A 19,511-nucleotide genomic window follows, 5' to 3' on the forward strand; every position below is an offset into this window, starting at 1 on the left:
TGGCCCAAGGCACAAAGGAGGTCAGACTTTCAACTTCTGGACCCCAACTCTGGAAACAGAAGTTCTAGGAGATTTGCGGTGCCTTTGAAAGGGGGGGTGATTATTGGGGCTCTGCATCACCCCGGGAAACCTCGAGGGCCGTTTGAACTTAGTCTTTAGACAGTTGAATTTGGCTTCCTGGGTTCGGTAGTATTTTGTCCGCTTTTCACTCCCTTTTAGAAAATTTACACCCATCACCCGGGGGCAGCTGTCTTTACAGGCAGCTTTTCTTTGAAAGAGGTTTTCGGAGGAAAGAAAGTGGGGCTAAATCGTTGGGCTTTTTTCACCTTCGAAGATGTTTCTCTCTTCACTTTTATTACAAGACCAGCAACAGAAAAACAGATTGGTCCTAACCCATGTCCGCACCTCATTCTGCACGAATGACCCACCACCCACACGGCTGAGAACAGTTCCAACGTCAGATACCCCCCCCCCTCATTTTTTGATCTTTGATCCGAGCTCTTGAGTCTTTGAAAACGTTTTCCTTGTTTACTTCAGCCAGCTGACAGTCCACAGGTCTTTTGGGGTTTCTCTGAATGTACCTATTTATCATTCATTATTCAGTAGCAGCCAATTCTTTGACCCCATTTGGGGTTTTCTTGCTAAAAATACTTAAGTCGTTGGCCGTTCCCTTCCCCAGATCATTTTACAAATGAGGAAACTGAGGCAGGCAAGGTTAAGTGACTTGCCCAGCTAGCTATGAGGATTTGAACTCGGGAAGATGTCTGTCAGACTCCAGGCCTGGCCAGCTATCCACTGCACCCCCCAGCTGTCCTTTTTCTTCCACAAGAGGGATTCCATTACATTCATGAATCTCACAATCGGTTGGGCTTTTCCTGACAGTGGAGCTCCTGTGGCCACTGTAACAGGCTGATTTTATATTTACTTCTTTGGGGTATATGCCGCGATAGTACTAGTAGATACTAATGTATCATTGGGTGAAAGGATCGCTACTCAGTTTAGTGACAAGTCACAGGGACAGACCAACATATTTTGAGCTGCCACTAATGTGGCCACTGCTTACCAGCCCTGGGACCATTCAGCTACCCTAGTCCTTTCTTCTGTAAAATGGGAGCTGGTCTTTATGACCTTGAGGCCCCTCCAGTTCTAGCTCCATGGGCCTAAATTCATTCCAATCATTTCCCAGGAGGGTCCCATTGTCACCATTTTCCTCTGTATCAGTAGGCTTGTCTTCCAGCAAAGCTTCTGCAGTTGCTGTACCCATTTTCTTTCATCTTTGCCAATGCACGTGAAATGAAACTGAGGGCATTTCTCTTGTAGTTAAGAGCATTCTTTCATGGATTATGGCCCTACTTTTTCACAGGATTCCACGCATTTTTTTTAGGTGAATTAGGAGCTTAGGTGGCTCAGTGAAAGAGAACCAGGTCTGGAGAAAGGAGGGCCTGGGCTCAAATGCAGCCTCAAGTACTTCCCAGCCATGTAACCCTGAGCAAGTCACCTAGCCCTTACCACTCATCTGCTTAAATCAAAACTTAATATTGATTCTAAGACAAAAGGTAAGAATTTAAAAAAAAAAAGCATACTAGGGTGATGATAGAGACAAACCACGTTTGGGGCCTAAGAAATTAGGCAAAGGTCCAAACTTTGGAAATACTATTCCAGGTCTAAGGACAAAGATTGGAATGTGAAGATCTCCCCTATCCCAGTAGACTAAATATCTTAGGAAGTGGCACAGATGGCCGGAAAAACAATCTTGAGAAAGAATATGTTTTTGTACCCATTTAACCATGAACTTGCTGAACCCCACATGTACTCACGCTCCCCCTACTCCTTCATTCCTGGGGTTTTTTCCTTTCTAAACCCTTCCCCATATTCAATAAATTTTGCTGGCATTAGCTCTCAGCTGTGCAGCCCTTCTGACCCCAAAGATTCTAATCTCTCTGGCCTTTATTTCTCGATCCTACCTAAGGGATCCTCAGCCTCTGGTCTGAACCTTTGGGGCTCCACTCCCCCCTTTAGGCTCTAATAGAGTAAAAAATATCTGGTAGAACTGAAAACATTTTACAATAGGGTTAGTCTGAACTGTGGGGTCATTTACACAAATCATATTGTCCCATGTGGAAATCCCTTCTTCTGGATACTGGCACTACTCTTTTCTGATCCTCTTTGCCTTTTTCTCACCCTTCAGCCTCTTTGGAGAATCTATCCAAGTAGGTATTCCCAAAGGCTCTCTTTTCTCACTCCACCCCTCCCCTCCCTTTTTAAAATCTCCACATAAATGACTCCTAAATCTATATATCTAGCTTGTCTCCAGCCCCTGAATTAGTTGTGCATCTTGAACTGCCTGGTCATCTTTTCCCTGCATCTCAAATTTATTATGTCCAAAAATGGAATTCATTTTACCCATCTCTCCTTCAGAGATTCCTATTTCAGTTGAGAACATCAACATTCTTCCCTTTACCCAGGTCATTGTTGAGTCTTCCTTCACCCTCTTTAACAGCTGCGAAGTCATCAACCCGAATCCCTATTGAGCCACCAGCCTAATTCAGACCACTATCTCTCACCTCTTGATGGTTTCCCAGTTTCTCATTTCTCCTCTCCACAGCCTATCCTCCACACAGCTTCCAGAAGTGGTCAGACTAAGTCACTCTCGTGCTCAAATATTCATTGGCTTTGGGGGGGGGGGGGGGGGGCTTCTAGGAGGAAACAGACTCATCTTGGCATTTGAAGCCTTTTATAATATAACTCCAACTACTCTGCCCATCTACATTCCAAGCAAACTGGACTGCTAGTTATGACCTCCATTCCTCTGTACAGGCCATCCCTCCATGCCTAGAAAGTAACACCTTGTCTCTCCTTCTTAGAATTATGCCTTTTTCATGTAAAATCTATAAGAGACTGTTTACCATCTGGGAGGGGGAGGTGGAAAGAGACTCAAAAATTCTTTTGAAAATGTTGGAAACTTTTTACATGTAATTGGGGAAAAAAATTAATGGTGGATTATGTTTTCCTTGCAAAGCCAGTTACGATGCTATATCCTACTATCATGTATTTCCTGATACCTCCTCCTCTCCATTAATGTTCTCTTCTCAGGTTGCCACGGATTTACTATGTAATTTCCTTGAGGTCAGAAACTTTCCTTACATCTCTGGAGACCCTCCTCTCATAGCATGCTATCTGTAACACAAAAGGCACTTTTTATTTGCTGTACTGGGTTGAACGAAAGGTAGTAGGTTCCCATGATGGCACATAGCCTAAAGCTTTTCTTGGTATTTGTGAAAGCCCAGGTAAGGGAGAATAAACTTCAACAAAATCTTAAAAAGTGGCGATTGAGTTGTGGCATGGGCAAGTGTAAGGCAATTTATTTGGGGGGGGGGGGAATATATAGATAGATAGAAAAAAATACAACATAAGGGGATGGGCTCCAAGTTATGAGTTACAAATAAGAAAAGGGATATAGTAATTTGCTTAACATAATGGCACACTGAGCTGCCTTGGTCCAAAGTAGGAAATACAGAGCAACACTAACAGAAGCCAAACAATTTATATGATCCCTATTAATAGTACAAAATCTAGATGCTCCCATATCAAGAATGCCAAATTTGTTCTTTTCCCCAGCCCCCCAAAGAAAGCAATATGGGAAAAGGTTCAGAAAAGAGCAGCTCAGGCAACCGAAGGGCTTTGAATTAAGGAGAGAAAAAAATTAGAAATAAGTCAATTTGAACAATAATTGAGAGAAAAGGTGAGCAGTTGTTTATGAAATTGCAGAATCTGGGCTTGATCACTGTTATCCTGAAACATAGAGCTTATGAGGCACTTGGAACTCAGAAACTATTTTGGGAAAAATAAAAGGACTAGGGGCAGTTAGGTGGCTCCATGGATAGAGTACCAGGCCTGGAGCTGGGAGGATCTGGGTTCAAATATGACAGACACTTCTTAGCGGTGTGACCTTGGGCAAATCACTTAACCCCATTTGGTTAGGTCCTGCTCTTCTGTTTTAGAGTTGTTACTAAGATAGAAAGTAAGGGTTTAAAAAATAAAAATAAAAGGACTACTTTTTGTGGAAGGCAATAAATATATGAATATTGATACTCTAAGGAGTAGTACAGGCTGAATATGAAGAGATTCAAAAAGGGCTTGAAATAAGTTATACATATATATAATAAGAAGTTATATATTCACCTCTTGGCTTCACTGTCAGAAGCTGAATACTATGTCCCAGTGTGGCATTTATGGTCATATTAAAAAAAAAAGATTTTAAACTCTCATCATACAAGGTTAAAACTAAGATAAACTTACAAATGGGTCACAGAATCAGAAGTGGAATGAACTTAGTGATCTAAACTCAATTTTACAAAGAAGGAAACTGAGGTTAATAAGAAGTGGCTTGTCCAGTTCCCGCCCTAACTTACTTTCCTGCCACCTCTGAAGAATACTTTAGAATCAGGGCTTTCTAGGGGCATAAGAAATCATGCAAAGGAACAATTATCAAAAAATAAGCTTCTTGCTTTCTAAGCCATTTGAAATTCAGTCCATGTTCAGATGCCACCAATAGAATGGCAATGGTTGGATTCAAAACAGTTAATTCCAACTTATCCAAAGCATTGTCTAGGGCTTAAAGATTCCTATTAAAATAGACTATCAATTAATATTCACAATAGGCAAGTCATATACTAAACTATTTTAGAAGTATTTATTGAGCACCTACTATGTGTAAGGCACTGTGCTAGAAGCTAAGCTCATATATGGTCCCCAGGTTACCATATCTAATAGAAAACCAACCTTAGAATCTGAACTATGTAAAAGAACCACCAAGGATGCCTCCTTTATCAACAGCATAAATCACACTCTTAGTGGCTGCCATTTCCTCGATATTCCATTTTTTTTTTTATGAAATTGTGACATGATGGCTAGGCCTTCAGCACAAAACCCACCAGGGTCAGGAATGGGGTGAGCAAAAATGTACAGGTTGCCAATGCTATGAAAAGCTGCCCCTGTATGGCTAGGTTCAGGAACCAGTTCTGACTGACTGGTCTGACTGATCTGATGGTGTCATAATAAACAGTTCAATCATTATTTGATTTAAAAAAAAAAAAAGCAACTACCTGAGAACAAAACAACTCTTTTTATCCAGGAAGGGCAAGACATTATGACTGGCAATTGAGCAAATTCATAAATTGTGATTAGATTCCTCTCAGTCTTGAGTAAGGCTGGAAAAAAAAAAAGAAACTCAAGAATACCAGAAGACCCCAGGAGTTCTCCTACATTTAATCTTCAGTATCAAACTAGGCTACTAGTTGTGAAAAGATGGGAATCTTTCTAGCAACTTTTCTGAAGTATAATTAATCAGAAATGACCAAATAGGTAGGTAGGCCTGACAACAGTACCCATTCACTCAAAACAGTAAATAAGTTCACTGATATTTACTAGAGTAAATAAGAATGCATTTTATTTTTTAACTTCTAAAAGATCTACAGCATAATAAAATTTAATGACTTTGAAACTTAAAAAGCAAACCATTTTAAGTAAACATTTAAAGAACTTGGTTGCTTCAAAATCAACTTTTAGCAAGGCCTATGTAGCTTTTCTAGATTCTAGGTCTTATGCTACATAATTTTAAAAATTGTAGTTTGATAGAATTTATATTAAAGCTACTACATAATACTCATAAAGGGATAAATAGAAATGTCATTTTAAGGATAAAGAATTTCCTTTGTATATTCCTACTCATATTTAATAGTTCTCACAGAAGTGTATTTTGGTAGAATTTGTTTTAAAAATTATTTATGAAAATCTTTTGGCTATATTCTTTGGAAAAGTTGTTCCACATCAAATAGGGTAAAATATACTAACTTTGAGTACAATCAATCAACAAACATTTATCAAGCACCTACTATGTGCTAGATACAGAGTAGCAAAGAGAAGGTCTTAAGTTATGGGGGGGGGGGGTATGTGTGTGTGTGTGTGTGTGTACGTACACACAAAACTTAATACAACCTTCATCCGTCCTAAAGTTTGTTCTTCAGAGATTAGAATCCATTCTTGCAGAACCAATGTATACTGGTTAAATTATCCAACCAACACACAAAGTCTTTAGAACTAAACAGTTTATAAGAAAAAATACATTGCAAGTTCCTGCTATGGACGCCAGATGTAGGTGGGCACCCAACAACTTGTGAACTCTCCATATTTGCATTTTAAAAAGCAGCCACTTGCCCTTTGATCCAGCCATAGCACTGCTGGATTTATACCCCAAAGAGATAATAAGGAAAAAGACTTGTACAAGAATATTCATAGCTGCACTCTTTGTGGTGGCAAAAAATTGGAAAGTGAGGGGATGCCCTTCAATTGGGGAATGGCTGAACAAACTGTGGTATATGTTGGTGATGGAATACTATTGTGCTCAAAGGAATAATGAACTGGAGGGATTCCATGTGAATTGGAACGACCTCCAGGAAGTGATGCAGAGTGAAAGGAGCAGAACCTGGAGAACAATGTACACAGAGACTGATACACTGTGGCAAAATCAAATGTAATGGACTCCTCTACTAGCAGCAATGCAATGACCCAGGACAATTCTGAGGGACTTGTGAGAAAGATGCTATCCACATCCAGAGGAAGAACTGTGGGAACAGAAACACAGAAGAAAAATGACTACTTGATCACATGGATCGATGGGGATGTGATTGAGGATGGAGACTCTAGTGCAAACATCAATAATATGGAAATAAGGTTTTGATCAAGGACACATGTAAAAAACCCAGTGGATATCATCTATAGGAGGGGATGGGAAGAGGGGAGGGAAAGAACATGACTCTTATAACCAAGGGAAAATATTCTAAATTGACTAATTAAATTAAAAAAAAATTTAAAGCAGCCATTGCAAAAGATCAGCTATTTGTAAACAATATAGAGAACTGGGAAACAAAGGACTATTGGGAGGTCAGAGTGGGCCTCTCTAGACTTGGATGTAGAGCCTTTAAATAAGGCCTGACAAGGTATAATAAGCAGCAAAGAAAAAACCTGATAGAGCTTTTCTGGTTTTCCCTTCTGTACCTTCTGTACAAGGTACACAGATAAATGACTTCCACAAAAGTTCTTTTTTTTTTTTCATCATACCATGAGTAGAACCCTGGGTTCTCAAAGACTATACAGGTGATATACAAGCTCTGAAAAGTTCTACCATTTTGGAAAAGTTTCAAGTATGGAATGTTTAATAGACTGTCTCTCCCTGGCTAAGAATTTTGGAGTTGGTAGTGATTTAATGACCATCTACCCTAACAGGAAAGGAAATCCTACTATAATATCCCCAACAAGTGGTCATCGAGACTCTGCTTGAAGTACAGGAATTCTGGACACTATCAAATTTAACTCTCTGGATATGGCAACCCAGTTAACAAAATACAAAATGGCCTTTTAGACAGCTATTATTATGGTGGTAGAATGGTACAAAAACAAACAAAAAGAAAATCTCACCTATTTTACCATTATCCTCAAGCAATTACTACAGTTACAGATTGACCAATGCAAGAATCTACACACTACTGGAAGAAACCAGGCTCGTGGATACTGACAGAAATGACGCTAATTACACCCAAAATAGAAGGTTGACTCACCCTGGAGAAGAAGTTAAGAGTTAGTTTTCTCCTGCATTCAGAGACAAAAAGAGATATTTCACAGAGACTACCAGGAAGAAAACTGGCTTAAGTGCTAGAAGCTGCAAAGGGAATAAGGAGGCATAGAACTTCTACAAAGAACATAAGACACTTCAAAATCAGATTGACAGGTATTCTAAATACTTGCTGACTTAAATGCAAAAGTAGGTATGAAGGCAAATAGACAAACATTTGTTGTCACTAGGAAAACAGAATGCAAGAGGAAGAAACAAAATAACTTTAAGAAGTTCTCATATAATGAGAAGAGAGAAAGTTGGAAGGCACTGGATATGGCAAGCACCAAACATCACATAAGCAAAAAATAAACTGGCTCTATCTTTAAGAAGGTAGGAAACAACTACTTAAAAATCTGGGAGTTATTTCCAATCAACTATTTAGGCAGTAAGAATACTGACTTATTAAAGCAAAGATGGAAATCAACATGAAATATGAAGTAGAATAATAATAGCAAATACTAGCTAACATAAAAGCACTCACTGCATGCCAGGCAACTGTGCTAAGCTTTACAAAAAAAAACAAAAAACTTTAAGGAAAATAGAGCACAGGATTAAAGGTTCCTATATAATGGAATAATTCCTTCAAGAAAGAAGAGAGTTGAAAGACACAGGGACATGCCAAGTACCAAACACCACACACAAAAAAGAAACTTACTATCTTGAATAAAGACAAGAAATGACAAGTTATAAATATGGAATTCATTTCCAAATCAGATGTCTGTACAGTTAAACTATTGACTTATTAGAAGAAAGAGTGAAATCCACATGAAATTTGAATTATAATAATAATAACTAATACTAGCTAATCTATAAGTGCTTACTATGTGCCAAGCGCTGTGTTAAGCTTTACAAATAAAAGGATAAAGATAGAAGCTAAATTGTGCCATTAAAATATATCCAATCTGACACTTAAATAGATTACTGCCATGAAAAATATGAAATAGATCAAGGAATGGACACCTACATGAAGTATCACCATTTCTCTATGAATTTTCATTGATTTTTCTCATCACAATGAGGAGACCAAACTGAAACACTTGCTCTCCTTCTCAAGTGGAGAAACAAAGCAGCCTAGAGCAATACCAGTTCAAAGTATAAACTCGTCTGTAAAACCTTACTGAGAATGTAAGAAGGTGAATAAAAATATTCCATAAACTAACAAGTAGAGGAAGAAAAGGAGTTTATAGATAGCATGGGATGACAGCCAGTTAAGTCAGATTATCTCCAAACCATTTAAAGATGAAACCAGAAAGGGGGGAGGGGGGAGCTAGGTAGATTGAGAGCCAGGCCCAGAGAAGGAAGTCCTGGGTTCAAATTTGACCTCAGACACTTTCTAGCTGTGTGACCCTGGGCAAGTCACTTAATCACCATTGCCTAGCCCTTACCACTCATCTGCATTGGGATCAATACATAATACTAATTCTAAGATATTAGGTAACGGTTTAAAAACAATTTTTTTTAAAGATGAAACCAGGATGACAACAAAGGAATAAAAAAATGAAAAAACCACCATAAAGATTTCATTGACAATTTTTTTCTATTAATAACATCTGAACCACTCTATCTGGACTCCAACATCACAGTTCCCCCCATGTTCTCTGTGAGAACCAAAGGAAGAAAAGATGAGGACAAAGGACAGAGCAGGGCCATGATGGAGGTGACATGATTGTGAGGACTTTGAAGACATACTTAGGAGATCTGAAATAAGGGAAGATCCCCAGAAGAAAAGATGAGGACAAAGGACAGAGCAGGGCCATGATGGAGGTGACATGATTGTGAGGACTTTGAAGACATACTTAGGAGATCTGAAATAAGGGAAGATCCCCAAAGAGAATTCAGGGTGGTACAGCCAAGAGTGCACTTGTTCTGGAGTTAAATGACTTGAGTTCCCATGTTAGATCTGTTCACCAACTACCCATATGACAATGGCCAAACTGCTTAATGTCTCTGGGTCTCCATTTCCTCATCTATGAGATTCCAGGTTGGGTAAAATGACCAAAAGCCCACATACTCCACCAACATTACAGAATGTTAAAGGGATTCTGAGGAAAACATGTCTGGATTGGACAGAGTGCACATGGACAGGGTTCATGCAAGAGAAAAAAAGTCTAGCTGTGACTTGATCAATGATATTAGAGGCAGGAGTCACACTGAAGAAATCAGAAAGACACTGAAGATAATCTTTCTTTAATCTCCATTGTTTAGTTTGCTAGTAATAAGCAAGTACAAAATATGTTATTTCTAATCAGTTATACTATTCAATACAAAGCATATCCTTTCCAGGATACAAATATAGTAAAGCATAGTCTATTGAGAATTTTAATACCATTCTTGGAATAATCCAATATTGGCTACGTAGGAGGAAAAAATTGGACAAAATAAAACCATAAACTTTTCTGCTATGCTAATTTTCTTTAAAATGTAGTTGAAAAGCAGGATATAATGTAACTTCTTTATAATTTCCAAAGGATCAATTTTTTTTTAAACATTTCTATATGTGAGAAAATATAGGCCAGGGACATCAACAATAAGGCTAATCGTTTCAATAGATCTTTACAAGATCTTTTCCTTTCTTTTATCTATTACTAGGAAGTAAAAGGAGCCTGAACAAAGAAAACACCCAGGGAAAAAAGGGCACTTTATCCCTGCTGATAGTGACTTCTTATTTCTGTCTTCTTAATACCCTGTTGGGGGAAAAGGGTAAGAAGGGTACTGTTATGGACAAAAACCACTGACACAGACAGAAATGGCAGCAGGTAGGCATGCTCTGTCCCTAGAACAGAATTTCTCCACACTGGCTGGGAACCCCTGTATTCCAAGATCTTTCTTCTCCTGAGTGTGTACACAGAGATGGTATCTATGTATTATATATTATATATTATGTCTTTCTCTACCTTGAGTCTGAATTGCTTCCACAAAATTTTGTGTTACCAATAACTACATGAGAGAAAGGAAAAAGGCAAAAGAAAATACCAAACCTGAACTTTCTGGTAGGACGATAAATTAATTTTGAAAGTTGCTCAAAGGTTGAAGGATGGTGTCAGCAGAGTATAATTAGCCCCATCAGCAGAGGCTCCAACTTGTCTCCTTCCTACTGCTGACAGCCAGGTTTTGGCCCAGAACAGTAAGTTGGTGCCCTCTGCCAGGGCAGATGGGAAGATACTAAGCTTTGTCTATGAGTTTGGCTTGTCACATGCCAAGCAATGCAGATGGCTATGAAGGAAAGCCTAGTCAAGACTGGTGTTTTTATTGGAGTCTACTGTACAGAAGCAGGGATGCCTATAGGGCTGTTATTTGCCATCATCCTGCCCTAATTGCTAACCGCTTAAAACCCCCCACAGATAAAAAAGAACCAAAACTACAATTTTGCTAATCCCTTTCAAATGGTTTCAAGTAATTTTCAGGTGTGGGATGCATAGCACATTGCCAGAAATAGGGGGATGGGGAGCCAGAAAAGTCTCCCACTCAACAAAGGATCCCTGAGAACATCACTAAAACAAAGGATAGTCTATATCAATACTAGATTTCTCCAGGCCCAGGATTCTCCTCTGCATTAGAACCTACATCATTACAATTTTCAAGCACTGCAATGTGGCAAAATAAAGAACTGGATCCTTCTCATTATTTCCTCACAAAGAATCCATTTTAGAAGGGGGAACTGACAGTTATTCTTATGAATAATCTACCCAACAGGTAAATATAGCTGGTCATTTTCTCATGCTTGTATTTGAAATAGAATTTGCATCAAAATTTTTTTTCAACTAAACACAACGTTATACTGAAATCCTTTTTTGCAATGAACTTCAATTATTCTGCCACTATAAAAAGCCAGGTGGTGCTAAGCACTTATACAAAAAAAATCCCAAAGTTCATATTTACAATATAAGTCTATAAAAATGGTGTGCAAAGTGAATTTTACAAGGATGACACTTTGTTTTTAGAAAACAAAAAGCCTCCCTGTTTATACTTCCTTATCCTTATAAATTGGAGACATACACTATTTAAAAATAACACTTTTTAAATAGTAAAATATACAATTAAGAGATTCCTGAGCATAACAAAAATATCTTCAAAATATATGTTAGCTACTTGAAATATAAAAGATTGAGTGTAAATAGCATGATTTTAAAACTATGTTGAGGATTTACAAATAGTATAAAATGATTTGTATTTTCTGAGTGCATAATTATACATTAGTGCAAAGAAAAATGTCTCAAAATTTAATAGCTACAAATCTCGGAGATTTGCAGAGGAGTGCAAAACATGAAATCTCTTCAGAGTCATGCGAATTGGACCCAGTTCTCTATTAATCCTTTCCAAACGATCTTCCAGGGCCTCCTGAATAAACACAGGAAAAAATGTTAAGTTAATAGCATACAATTAGTTCCATGGATCTGTAACTACCAGCAAAACTTTTTTCTACACTGTTTTTAAATTTACCATTCCCTTTGTAAAAGAGCAACTAAGACATTAAAGTTATCATGTTTCATTTCATCTTCAGAACAAACCTCACTCTTTCTTAACTGAATGATAACAATAAATAAATTTCCACCCTTGGGAAATAATTATATAATTTCAAAAAGCATCTCCTATTCAGAATAATATACTGAAAGAATATCATTACAAGAAAGTTAGAAAGACCTATTCTCATTCCAGTGAAAAGAAATGAAGAAACTGAATTTTACTTTTTACAATGGATTCTGAATAACAATTATCACCTATATACTCACTCTAGTATTTTTTTTTAATGTAGAGCAATTCTATAAGAAAGAAATTTAGAGATACAATGTAACAGAAGCGCACCAGATTTGGAATCTCACCAGGAAAAAGCTGAGTTCTCACCATGTAACTGTGGCTGAGTCCCTTAAGTCTCATTTTCCCATATGTAAAATGAGCACAACACTTGTAAAACCCACTTGAAATTCACTGACTTCAATGTGATACCAACACAAAGGCAAAAATGAAATAGACCTTGCTTCCAAGGAGCTTACATTCTCCTGAGAAAACACATCGAACAAAGCCTACAGATTTTAGACAGGTTTTGTTTTGAAGAGAGGAAAATTCTCTGACAATTGAAAGAACCACTGAGGAGGAACGTATTTGTTGCATCCTATCACATACTGAATATATTTCAGAACAAAATAAGACTGAAGGGCAGAGGGGAAAAAAAAAAGATAAAATTAAGGTCCCTGGACCCTGAACATGTCATATGATATTATTCTTTAGGATGCTAGACCAACAAGATTTTTGACCACCTTTATTTCCCACCCCCACTCCCCCCAAAAAGGCAAAACTAACAGGAGCTTTTCCAAAAGCCTAGGAAATCATGTAAGAAATCATAAAGGCAGGATAAGAAATTATTTAATAATAGAAAAACTCCCCAGCTTAAGATCTAATACTCTTGATGTAAAGCATAAAACATTACAAAACAAAACAGAGTAAGGAAAACAAAACAAGAATTTAAAAACCCTATAAGCATTTCTCTTTTAAGAAAACTTCAGGAGAAATGAGTTTGTGTTATTTAACATGCACCACCTCCTGGTCAATTAATGGGATGACACCTACAAAACTATTCCAGTTGCAAAGTACAACTACTTTAAGTGATTACTAAATTAAAGGGCTCAGAGATATGCTAGAGGTTGTGGAAAAACCTTAAAATTTGTTTTGAGATGGTTCAGTATATGAAAGAACTATCTTTGGAAAAAGATATTCTTAAAAAGAAGCATATGTTTGGAATTCTCCAAAACTCTATTACTTACTAAAACCCACCAAAATGTGGTCTACCTTTTCTCAAATAGAAATTGATAAGAAAAAATTATGCATTTTGTTTGGCCTTAATTTGTTTGGCCTGTTTTCTGTGAAAACAGAAGCATTTGACAGATTCAATAGTGGGGTTCTAATGGAAGGAAAAATTTAAGTCCCAAGTGAGTTACAAGAAAACTTCAGGTAGACAAAGCAGTGCTGGAAAGCCTCTGGACTGATTTATTTGCAGATTATTTCACCTGGCTCAATCTTGTTTGTAAGGTTATTCTTCCTCCAGAAGAAGGCATTCGGCTCAGTGCTGCTTCTATCTGTGAACACACACAAAAAGCTATAAAACAACATTATAAAAACAATTCTACGGACACAGAATAGTATACATGTCAGACCTTTGGGAAGGGAAAGACTTCAAAACCAAGCAAGACTTAGAAAGAGTCACAAAATGCAAAATAAATAATCTGGAATACATCAAATTAAAAAGTTTTTGTACAAACAAAACCAATGTAACTAAAATCAGAAGGGAAGCAACAAATTGGGAAACAATCTTCATAAAAACCTCTGACAAAGGTTTAATTACTCAAATTTACAAAGAGCTAAATCAATTGTACAAAAAATCAAGCCATTCTCCAATTGATAAATGGGCAAGGGACATGAACAGGCAGTTCTCAGCCAAAGAAATCAAAACTATTAATAAACACATGAAAAAATGCTCTACATCCCTTATAATCAGAGAGATGCAAATCAAAACAACTCTGAGGTATCACCTCACACCTAGCAGATTGGCTAACATGACAGCTATGCAAAGTAATGAATGCTGGAGGGGTTGTGGCAAAGTGGGGACATTAATTCATTGCTGGTGGAGTTGTGAATTGATCCAACCATTCTGGAGGGCAATTTGGAACTATGCCCAAAGGGTGATAAAAGACTGTCTGCCCTTTGATCTAGCCATAGCACTACTGGGCTTGTACCCCAAAGAGATAATAAGGAAAAAGACTTGTACAAGAATATTCATAGCTGCGCTCTTTGTGGTGGCCAAAAATTGGAAAATGAGGGGATGCCCATCAATTGGGGAATGGCTGAAGAAATTGTGGTATATGTTGGTGATGGAATACTATTGTGCTCAAAGGAATAATGAACTGGAGGGATTCCATGTGAATTGGAACGACCTCCAGGAAGTGATGCAGAGAGAAAGGAGCAGAACCAGGAAAACATTGTACACAGAGACTGATACATTGTGGTACAATCGAAGGTAATGGACTTCTCCATTAGTGTCAATGCAATGTCCCTGAACAATATGCAGGGATCTAAAAAATACTATCCACAAGCAGAGGATAAACTGTGGGAGTAAAAACAACGAGGAAAAGCAACTGCTTGACTACAGGGGTGGAGGTGATATGACTGAGGAGAGACTCTAAATGAACACTCTAATGCAAATACCAACAACATGGAAATGGGTTCGAAACAAGAACACATGTAATAACCAGTGGAATCGTGCGTCGGCTATGGGAGAGGGAAAGGTGGTGGGAGGGGGAGGGGAGGAAAAGAAAATGATCTTTGTTTCCAGTGAATCATGTTTGGAAATGACCAAATAAAATTAAAAAAAAATTTTTTTTAAAGCCACAAGCAAAAAAAAAAATAAAAAATTCTACTTTGATGACAAGGCTTAATTCAAGGCTATTCACTTCCCACAACTTAATGTGAACTATAAGTAAATGTAGTTATTGTATTTTTGTATTTGTTCCCTTGCCAGGGTCATACAACTAGGAAGTGTCTGAGACCAGATCTGAACCCAGGTACTCCCAACTCCAGGTCTGGTGTTCTTATCAACTGTGCTATATAACTGCCCTTTAGCTTTCTTGCTTTCTTTCTTTCTTTTTTCTAATATTTCTACCTGCTGCTTTTCCTTTGTAAGGTCATCAAAAAGCTGTTCCGTTTCACCCAGGGTCCTCACATTTGCCAAATATTCAAAATCATTATCAAGAGATGTTGCTGTCGACTTAGTTTTACATGGTTCATAAGATGACTTATTCTTTTCCAAGCTTGATATCTTCTTTATTCCATTTGGCAATGACTGGTCAGAAGAACAGGAGCTGTGCTTACTGTGGTGATCTGTAGCAGAACCACCTGGATGCTTATTTTCTAAACAGAAAGAAAGAAGGTTACTTACTTTTCAATCGATCTCAAATAAAACATGCCCAGATTAATAGTAAATTAAAAATTAAATGAATTATTAAATTTTAAATAGATGGGTAGAGAGGTGTCATTTCTGTCGTTTGCTGGAAATGCTTTTTTAAGCAATGAAGGAGATAATAATCACCTCTATTTTAAAAAGTACCTTTTCTAAAGAATTTGTGGCTATCTTTACAATATATCTAAGTGACTAGTAAACTTTCATTTGAAAACTAAAATATTCAAAGTAAAGAAATCATCCCGTTTCTAAGTTGCAAACTAATTTATTTCAGACACTGAGAACAATAATCCAGCAGGTAGTATTATAGATAATTTTAATTTGGGGGGGAGGGGGTGTCTAGAACTGAATCATGGGGAATTCCTGTAATGAAAACTCCCTCTGCCAACGCTGTTCAACAACTCTATATGATTCTATTCTTAAAAACTTGCCTGGGACAACGAGCTGTTAAATGGCTTACCCAGGGGTCACGCAGCTAGAATATGTCAGGTATAGAATTTGAATCCAGATCATCCAGAGTAAGACTGTTCTCTATGTCTACTACATAAACCATGCTTTCTCTCAATTTTAACTTAATGTTAACTAAGCATTAACAACTTGGTCCTCAGTTTCTCAACTCTTCAGCAAGGATAGCAATGTACTTGAAAGCTTTGAAGCTTAACTATAATTTATTTTTAGAGAACCTGAGATATGAAATATTTTTAAATGCAAAGCATTATAATGTAAAATTTAGTCTTCAAAGATACCAAATCATGAATAAGACAAATGTCATAATCTTTAAAACATTATGAGAAAGGGGCAGTTGGGCAGTATAGTGGAAGAGTTCCAGGGTCTGGAATAAGGAGAACCTGGATTCAAATTTGACTTTAGACACTTCCTAGCTGTGTAACCCCGGGCAAGTCACTTAATGCCAATTGCCTAGCCCTTACCACTCTCTTGCCTTGGAATTGATACTGAGTATAGGTTCTAAGACAGAAGGTAAGGGTTTTTAAATATATATATGTGTATATATATATATATAAAAATAAGAAAAAAATACCTTCCAAATCATCTACAGAGAGAAATTGGAGTTGTTTCCTAGGAGAGTTAAGTTGCAATGTTGCCACAGGAACAGTATCTAAACCGTCCATAAGAACATCATATCTATTAAGGGAAGAAAATAATTTGATCATTTATGAGGTAAAAGGGTTGAACAGCACTAGTGAAATTATGTATTTTCCCCCTTAACAACCAGGACATCAGCACTACCCACTTGTACTTCAGGCCTTGAAGAGGTCTACCTCCCCGGGGGTACCCCCTTTGCCTTCTTCTAGATCTTTGACATCATACTACAATACTTCAATGATTTCAGGGCAGGGGATATTGCTTTCTCTTGGCACAGGTCACAGTTCAGCTATACCTTTCTAAACCTGGAGATTGTTCTCCACATCCTCCCACAAAGCACCACTGAAGCTTTGCCAAAGTACCTTCCTCTAATCTCTTAACATTCTTTAGGGCTTTAAACATCACTAAAGTTTATGCATCTAGTATCCTTAGTTCTCATTACAGAAGGAACTCCATACCTTTCTCTAATCATACATTTCCTGGATGACGCCACTTACTCTATACTTTGTCTCTTCATGATTTCATCCTCTCCCATGAATTTACTTATTACCTCTACACAGAAAACTCCCAAATCAATAAATTCAACTTTAAATGCTTTGGCAGAAGGCCAGTCCCATATTACCAACTGTTAGATATCTCCTTCTTTGGCATCTATAATTTAGTAGATCCAAACAGAATTCATTATCTTTTACTTAAACCATTTTCCTTCTGTAAGCTTCTGTTTAAATTCATTTCAACAAACTATTAAGTGTCTACAATGTGCAAGCTCTCAGTAGGTACTTAGGATACAAATTCAACAATAACACAATCTGCCCTCAAGTTATATTCTATTGCAGGGATATAACATCTACACAAATATATACAAAGTCATTTTAGGAAGGAGAGATCACTAATGACTGGATCAGGAAAAGCTTCACGTAGGAGATGGCCCTAATGCTCAGCCTCTTTCTACTGAGGTCATCCCTATTATCTAAATCACTCAGGTTCATATCTTTGCAGTCATCCTCACCTCTTCCCTCTCTGTCACCACATGTCCAATCCATTGCCAAATCTTGGCAATTCTTTACTTAACTATGTCTCACACCCATTTTCTTACCACTCACATGGCCACCATCAATGATGAGTTTTTGCCAAGTCTCACCTAAATGACTACAAAAGCATCCTAGATGGCATCTCTGCTTCCAGTCTCTCCCTATTTCAATCTCTCTTCCACACAGCTGCCCAAATCAGTCTTCATAAGGCCAAGCTCCCATCCTCTACTATATAAAAACCAAAAGTCTTAGCCAGGATTTAAGGTGTTCCACTGGGTGTCCTCCATCTTCCTCAAATCTTTCTGCATACTATTTCTGTTTATGAATGCTACATTCCAACCAAACTCAATTACTAGGTGTTGTCTGACTTCAGTACTTCATTTCCTGCCACTGCCTGGAGGCACCAACCAGACTCTCTGAATCCCTTAAGTCTTTAATCTTCTCAGATGCTACCTTTTCTATGGAGCCTTTTCAGTTCTCTGACCCCAGCTGTTAACTGCCCTTTCCCCTCCCTCCACCTTTCTCTCCACCCCAGTAAAATATCAGCAGCTCCTTGGGCGAAAGGATTGTTTTTCATTTTGACTTTGTATCCCTAATACCTAAAAAAAGTGCCTTGCACATAGCAGACACTATTATTAAATGTTTGTTGAATTAATGTTAATAAATACTTCATTTTTCACCATTTGGGGATCTACAATTCTACCTTTTGGGAGATGTTGTTCCATAATTTGTAGGGAATTAAAAAGTGGGTTAAAAAGATGAAGTTTTGCATCAAGGAACAGTCTGGGACCATACAAATTTGGCCCAAATTCCCAAAAACCCTACTCAGTTCCAGGCCCAGTTCCCTTCCCCTCCGCAATGCCTGTTCCTGTTCTATGGACTAATTCAAAGGTCTGCCCACTCAATGGCATGTCATAATTTGGGCAGTGTGGCGGCTTCTTCCATTTAGTTCTTCCCTCTGTCAACTATGAAGCTAGTCTCTCTGAAGTGGCCTCAGATCTCAGTGAAGAGTCCCTGTAGTCACTCTGGGGCTTGATGTTATTTGCAAACAGGAGCACCAGGAGAACCTCACCATCTGTAAGAAGTTCTTCTTCCGTTTGGGACCTGTGCTGAGCTTCTTCCACATTATTGAGGAGCATCACTGACAACAATGTCTCCCTCCCTGTTTTATGCCTATGACATCGATAATCAGAAGATTGATGAAGTTATTCCTGGGTTTGAATCTATCAAGGAATCTTGTCATCTTAAGCTTAGGTTAGGATTGCATGGAGACTCTTTGTTGGAAGAGAACCCTGTTATTTTGTTCTATAGAGTTGGATACTTTTTGTAACGATAAACTCAAATAGTATGACAGCAAGAAATGGCAGCCAAAATTGCCAATGCTAACACAGGCTATCTTAAAAGAATAATATCCAGAGCCAGAAGTGATAGTTCTACTACTATTGTACTCTCCACTCATGAGCTCCAGATTATACCTGTAATAATACTGTAATCAGTTATGGGCTTCACATTTTAGGAAGGTCATAGAATGGAACACATCCAGAAGGGGGCAACTAGTATAGTCAAAGGAGTTGAGACCATATCATATGAGGATTATCTGAAAAAGCTATAGCAGATTTTTAGCCTTGGGGAGGAGAAAATTTAGGGATGACATGAGAGAACTTTCAAAGAAATTTTTAAGGGCTATCATCTCTGCTTGGCCCCAAAGGGCAGTGGAATTAATATAAGGATAAACTAACAAGGGATCTAGCCAAAG

The 19,511-nt window shown here is 37.9% G+C and overlaps 1 protein-coding gene across 14 annotated transcripts in view; it reads right to left on the reverse strand.

Moving 5' to 3' along the window:
- Nucleotides 1-11,878: 11,878 nt before the first annotated feature.
- Nucleotides 11,879-19,511, reverse strand: part of MPHOSPH9 (M-phase phosphoprotein 9) — a 61,850-nt gene continuing 54,217 nt past the window's right edge. For 7 of the 14 annotated variants that reach the window (XM_056821858.1, XM_016432428.2, XM_016432431.2 and 4 more), the window contains 4 exons: nt 16,660-16,763; nt 15,324-15,571; nt 13,675-13,743; nt 11,879-12,010 (listed from right to left, as the gene is read on the reverse strand). In XM_056821858.1, the coding sequence (XP_056677836.1) occupies nt 11,900-12,010; nt 13,675-13,743; nt 15,324-15,571; nt 16,660-16,763 (532 nt within the window). In that variant the 3' untranslated portion in view covers nt 11,879-11,899. Of the gene's footprint in view, nt 12,011-13,674; nt 13,764-15,323; nt 15,572-16,659; nt 16,764-18,827; nt 18,929-19,511 lie in introns of those variants that run through there. The other 7 variants (XM_056821859.1, XM_016432427.2, XR_008917339.1 and 4 more) reach the window with 5 other exon arrangements.

Source organism: Monodelphis domestica, chromosome 3, assembly GCF_027887165.1.
Source record: "Monodelphis domestica isolate mMonDom1 chromosome 3, mMonDom1.pri, whole genome shotgun sequence".
NCBI classification, from domain to species: Eukaryota; Metazoa; Chordata; class Mammalia; order Didelphimorphia; family Didelphidae; genus Monodelphis; species Monodelphis domestica.